This window comes from Crocuta crocuta, unplaced genomic scaffold (assembly GCF_008692635.1).
Source record: "Crocuta crocuta isolate KB4526 unplaced genomic scaffold, BGI_CrCroc_1.0 scaffold1042, whole genome shotgun sequence".
Lineage (NCBI taxonomy): Eukaryota > Metazoa > Chordata > Mammalia > Carnivora > Hyaenidae > Crocuta > Crocuta crocuta.
The window spans coordinates 28,281-34,280 of NW_027527557.1; the positions used below are offsets into that span (position 1 = coordinate 28,281).

At 45.4% G+C, this 6,000-nt stretch overlaps 1 protein-coding gene across 1 annotated transcript in view; it reads right to left on the reverse strand.

The window, feature by feature from the left end:
• GABRQ (gamma-aminobutyric acid type A receptor subunit theta) overlaps nt 1-6,000 on the reverse strand; it is an 18,010-nt gene that overhangs the window by 1,661 nt on the left and 10,349 nt on the right. Inside the window, exons 4-8 of the mRNA XM_077769527.1 lie at nt 5,088-5,308; nt 3,044-3,126; nt 2,441-2,578; nt 1,716-1,868; nt 10-221 (exon numbers count right to left, since the gene is read on the reverse strand). Of these exons, the coding sequence (XP_077625653.1) occupies nt 10-221; nt 1,716-1,868; nt 2,441-2,578; nt 3,044-3,126; nt 5,088-5,308 (807 nt within the window). The remainder of the gene's footprint in view (nt 1-9; nt 222-1,715; nt 1,869-2,440; nt 2,579-3,043; nt 3,127-5,087; nt 5,309-6,000) is intronic.

A 6,000-nucleotide genomic window follows, 5' to 3' on the forward strand; every position in this document is an offset into this window, starting at 1 on the left:
GGCCATTACTCTTTGGGCTCTCCTGCGTCGCCTGAGACTGCGCCGGGATCCACCTCGGCTATAGAAAAGATAGTTGATGTAGACATATTCCAGCAAGGACAGGAACACAAAGAAGAAGCATACGACCATATAGATGTCAATGGCCTTAATACAGGAAACTTGGGGGAGTTTATCTCGCAGATGTGAGTTGATGGCATTCAGGATGAGCATTGAAGTCAGACCTGTAAAGAACATGGCAGTGTTAGGATCCTCAGGTGGCTGAAGTTCTTGGCAAGCCATCAGGTTCACATCCCACAGGAAAGGAGCAACGATCATCTCTGGGATGGGGAAGGCTCTCAGCAAAATGCCTTCAACTCCCTAGGCCTGGGGACTTTGCTCAAGTGCTCTCTTTGCTCCTCCTCCCCAGCTTTACACCCAGCCCATGCTTTGATGATTCAGTGACTTCTCATTGTTCTTAGGGTCAAGTTCAAAATCTCAAGCAATGATTTCACAGTGACTTACATCCCCAACCTCTTTTTGCCTTCCAACACATAGGACTTCCTTTAGATCACAACCATCAGAAAGGTTTGTGAGCCCCTAAAATATTACACAAATTTTAAAGGCTTAGTCCAACACGTGCTCTAAAGAAGGAGGCCAAGGAGTCTGCCCCAAAGATGGTGACAAACAAATCAGACCTGGAGATGTGGGGCACACTGGGACCAGATAAACTTGGGAGCTGATCTCTTAGGCTCCTCCTTGGTACTGCTCAAAACCCTCTGGTTTTCCCCAGTTTGGACATGAAGTTCTAACTACTAAAATTGGAATTTCAAAGTCTTTCCAATTCAACCTCCTGTCTTTCTGCTACTCTCCCTATTTCCCCAGCTCCTGCCCCAGGCACCCTGTGATTTAGTCCTCTTTTAGGGCCCCTGTGCCTTTTAATAATAATTTCCTGTTTTAGTGAATGACAAGTTTTATCCCTCTGCCTCCCACAAGTGTTGAAAACCCAGTTTGGAGCAACATTTTCTTGGTGTCGTTTTAGACAAGACCTGGATCATTTCCTCCTCTAGAATCTCCTAGCATCTATCTTAGCATTCCATACTAGACACTTCATTGAGGGCAAGCTTATCTGGAAGTCCTCTGCTGCCTAGTAGGGCATTTTGATATGTCGCTCAATCTATATTTGTTGTATTACACTTCTAAACATCTTTTTTAAAAAATTTAGTGTTTATTTTTGAGAGAGAGAGAGACAGAGTGTGAGCAGGGGAGGGGCAGAGAGAGAGAGAGAGAGAGAGAGAAAGAATCTGAAGCAGGCTCCAGGCTCTGAGCTGTCAGCACAGAGGCTTATGTGGGGCTCAAACTCATGAGCCGTGAGATCATGACCTAAACTGAAGTTGGATGCTTAACCAAGTGAGCCACCCAGGCGCCCTTGTTGTGTTATGTTTCTGATCTAAATTGATGACTTGTTCATTTATGTATCCAGCAAATAATGAATTCTAATACTTTGGGCCAACATATCAAGATCCCAGCCCTGATTTTTTTTTTTTCACACCTCTCTCCAACATCACTGCCTCTGCTAGGAGTTGGCTGAGCACCTGTATAAATGTTTGTCAGGCAGGCACCATATTGCTTCCTTGCCTGTGCAGGCACATACCACTCCAGGTATTCCTCTCTTACTGTCAACTTTTTTCTAAGCAAAATGAATCCAAGTTCCTCCCTGGGATGAGGACAGGACCTACCAACTGTCACCCTGGCTGCAGAGGATTCATAGTTCATCCAAAACGATATCCAAGAGACAACAGTGGTGAGAACAGTAGGCCAATAGATCTGCACAAGGTAGCTGGTGACTTCCCTTTGGACCAGGAACCTCAGTATCAGACGCACATAGGAACCTGGCAAGGAGACATACTGGTATTAGGGTGGCAGGGCTGAGGAGATATTCAGGGTGAAGTACAGGATGGAGGAGGGGAAGCTGATGGGCAGTTCAGCCTCTAATATTCCAGCCTGGGCAGTCTGTAGATCTGACCCTTAAGGCCAGTGACAATGGCATGTAAGTAGGCCCATATGACATAGTGAGTCTGTTCTCTCCTTCTCCCTCCCTCCGTCCCTCCCTCCCTCACTTCCTTCCTTCCTTCCTTCCTCACTTGTTTCATGTCAACTGGAGTTTTGAAATGGAGATACAGGATATTTCAAAGTTGCAAACAGATGGAGGGGGAGAGGCTGGCTCTGAGAGGAGGCCTGTTTTTATCAGCAAGAGCATGAACCTTTTACACCTGTAGAGTGTCAAACCCGGCCAAGTGCTTCCACACCTATTTCCTCATTTTGAAAGGGGTTTTGGAAGGTGTCCAGAGACAGAGGGAAATAGGAGAGGAGGCAGCACAGTGTAGAGGTCAAGGCAGAGAGATGTCCAGGAGTTTACCAGGGTACAAAAGAGAGAAGAAATAGGAGAGAATATCAGACCCACCTGTGTATAAAAACACCTCTTTGCTAGTCACTGTTTTTCCCAGGAAGCTGAACTGAGGAATGTGCAGCTTCTCAGTCCCCTGGATGGCATTCCCATTACCTTCCCAGTATAATACAATGTCTTCAACCGTGTAGCCATCTGGGAGAGGTAAAGAAGCAGGTCAGTCTGAGAAAGCAGGCATAGGCAAATTTTACACCAGAACAGTCTGTGGAACCCAAAGGATGGTTGGAACTTGCACATTTGGGGTACCTTTGTGGTTTGCTGAGTCTGAGCACAGAAGATGGGGGGCACTTGGAAAGGGAATCCTCACTTCGGAGTTTCTTGGTCAGGAAAGAAAGCAAACAGATGTGCTTCTGCCCACTAGCTTGTACACAACTTCCCAATAGCAAGGTACAATTTCCCCATGGGACTATTTACACATTAAAGGCCACCTTCTCCCAGATGCTCTGTATATACCTGTCTGTCTGTTTATTGAGGAGAGGGAAAATGGGGAGGAAGGGAGTATGGGAGATATGCTATCCCTCTCACTGTCTACTTTGCTTTTGGTTTCTGGATGACCATAACCCCAGGTAGAAAAGATGGGGCCTTGGAAGACATACGTACAGCTCTCCACTTCCAGCTTGCAGGTCTGCTTGTCCAGGGGGAATTTTTGCAGATTTAGGGAACAAGCTGCTGTGGTTGTAAGTCTGCAAAGGAAAAGCAAAAGGAAGAGAAAAGCGAATCAAGTTCAGGCAAACGACATTTCTGAGAAGGCTGCAGGGGTGTGGAGGAGAGAGGTGCTCCAAGTACTGACCCACCTAACACCTTCCCATACTGCCTACACTAGAACTGGGTTCCCCTTCCAGTGTTTCTTTCCTTCTTTTTCCTCTTCCCTTCCTTCCTCCTTAGAGGAAAGCTAAGTTGCACTTGTGTAGGCAGGAGAGAGGGAATGTGTATGCGACAGAGAAGCCAACAAGTCTGGCAGGGCTTAAAGAACAGGCGTATGGCATGTCAGGAAGTCTCAGGGCATCAGAATGGGAAGGGCTCTTGAGAAACTGGACGGAGAGACAGAAAGTGGATTTTCTTGCTGAAGAAGGAGCAAGGCTACATTGGAGCAGCTGAGGAGCCTGATCCTATGTGGAGTGCCCGAATGTGGTGTGTAGGCATGGATGTGAGCTGTAGTCTAGGCCGACCTTTGGCTAGGGGAGGTACTCCCACAGCACTCTCATCTCCGCATATCTGCTTAAGCACATGGGCCACTGGAACCCAGCAAAACGCCAGTAGTAGGTATAAATGGGTAGGAGGTATTAACATATCTAAGGTGGGCCATGGAGTGTTGGGCAGGGGCTTCAAGTTGCCATATGGTGGGTCTATGGAAGGAATCTGAGGAAGGATCTTGGAGGAGCCAGGGAAGTGGGAGGAATGGCCTGTGGGAAAGAGGATAATTACAGAAGTTCTCTGCAGCCTCAGCTGGGAGGCTCTCCCCTGTTCGTTATCCTGCCCTTCCCAGCTGCTAATCCCAGCCTAGTCCCTTTCAACCCTTGAAACCATTTCCAGTTTGTACATTGGGTAGGGATGTGTGTGTATGTGTGTCTCCTTTCCATGAATCTTACATACAGCGTTTATCAGCTGAGGCCCCCTTTAAATGAAACAAGTATGACAGGTGAACTGTTCCTTGCAAGCTTTGTTGTTTTGTTTTAAATTTTTTAATAGTTCTTATTTATTTTTGAGACAGAGAGAGACAGAACATGAGCGGGGGAGGGGCAGAGAGAGAGGGAGACACAGAATCTGAAACAGGCTCCAGGCTGTGAGCTGCCAGCCCAGAGCCCGATGCGGGGCTCGAACCCACGAACCGTGAGATCATGACCTGAGCCAAAGTCGGATGCTTAACTGACTGAGCTACCCAGCTGCCCCAACTTGTTGTTTTTTTTAACTCTAGCACCTTGGATCACGGGGAAAAAAGAGAAACAAAGGATAGAGAAGGAGCACTCAAGAATAAGAGAGACTCAGAGACAGGGGCTGAACCCTGGTGCAAATACCTTTTGGAGAAATTTTCTGAGCTACATTTATCTCTTATGCTTGTCTTAAGCGACAGTTTATAAGAGATGATGCTGTGGGGAAGCCCTGGGGACCATATACTGTGCTATAAATAAGCCAGTGAGGATTTTCAGCATGTGCATATTCTATGTGTACAGAGCCATAGACCACAGACATATATTGCACACCCTGGGCCCCCTGCATGATGCAAATATGACCAATGGCAGAGATTGGTCCCCTTCCCTCATTGCATATGGGCTTCAGCATTCATTTGTCTCCCTCACTGCATGGAAGAGAAGAGAAACAAAGATAAATAACAGAATGTATAGAATGCTAAGGTGGAGGGAGAGCTCTTCGAGTTGAGATAATCAAGGAGGATTTGTTGACAAAGAGGGCATTTAAGTTAGGGATTGAAAGATGGGCAAGTTGTGGGGACAGGTCGGTCAAGGATGGCTGTAGAAAGCTCTGAAGGTTTCACTTTACTACCAGGTAGGATGAGGGAGGGGGCAGCACAGGACAGATGTGGAAAGCAGTGGGCTCCTCTGTGTGTCTCTTAGAGTGTGTTCATGGGATACTCTTTCAGAAGAAGGAAGCCTGCCAGGATGGTCCTCAAGTGCCTGGGGAAACTCACCGGATGCCATACCGCACTGTTCCATCTGGATGAAGCTGAAACACACGATTTTCCACAGTCACGTCATGCACAAAAGCATCCTTGCTATTTAGAAAGTAGCAGTCAGGGACCCATAACTTCTCTAGCATCCGATAATCCAGGGTCAAGTTTAGGTTGGTCTCATAGTATGCTAAACGTGGATCTTTCCAGGTCTGATGAAAAAACATTGTGATTGTATAGTCCTGGGGAGAGAAAGGTGAATCCCAGTTGTAAGAGAGGTTGTCCCGCTCTCCATTCTCAGAGTGTGTGTGCGTGCATGAAGGTGTATGAAATACATCACAAATATAGATGAGTACTGAAATATGTAAGAATGTTAAATGTTAAAAATGAACTTCAAAAAAAAGAGAATAAACTGAACTTCATGTAATTAAAATTCAGGTTAAGAAATGAAACATTACCAATAACTTTGTTTCAATGTGTTCCTTCTAGAACATATTCCCCACATCTACCTCCCAGCAGTATCCATTATCTTAGATCTTAATGATAATAGCTCTGTTGCTGTTTGTTAGCGTTTTGTTGTCTATGCACATATTTCTAGGAAACATTGCTTGGACCTATTTTTAATTTTTTTTCCCAAATAGAATTATACTGTATGTATTATATTTGTGAGATTCATTCAAGTTGATGTCTGTAATTAAAATTTGTTTATATGAATATACTATATATATATATATATACACTACTGTGTGAACACACCATACATACCCAAATCAACATGAAATAAGAATTATGAAGTGGAAGTTCGAGTTTACATCCCTAATGAGGACAGATGAGATTCTTCATTGCTCCTGCTTGCCCAACACTGGTATGGTCTGATTTTTTACTTTTGCCAATCTGGTGGGTATGTAATGGGTACTTGCTCTGGTCTTAGTTT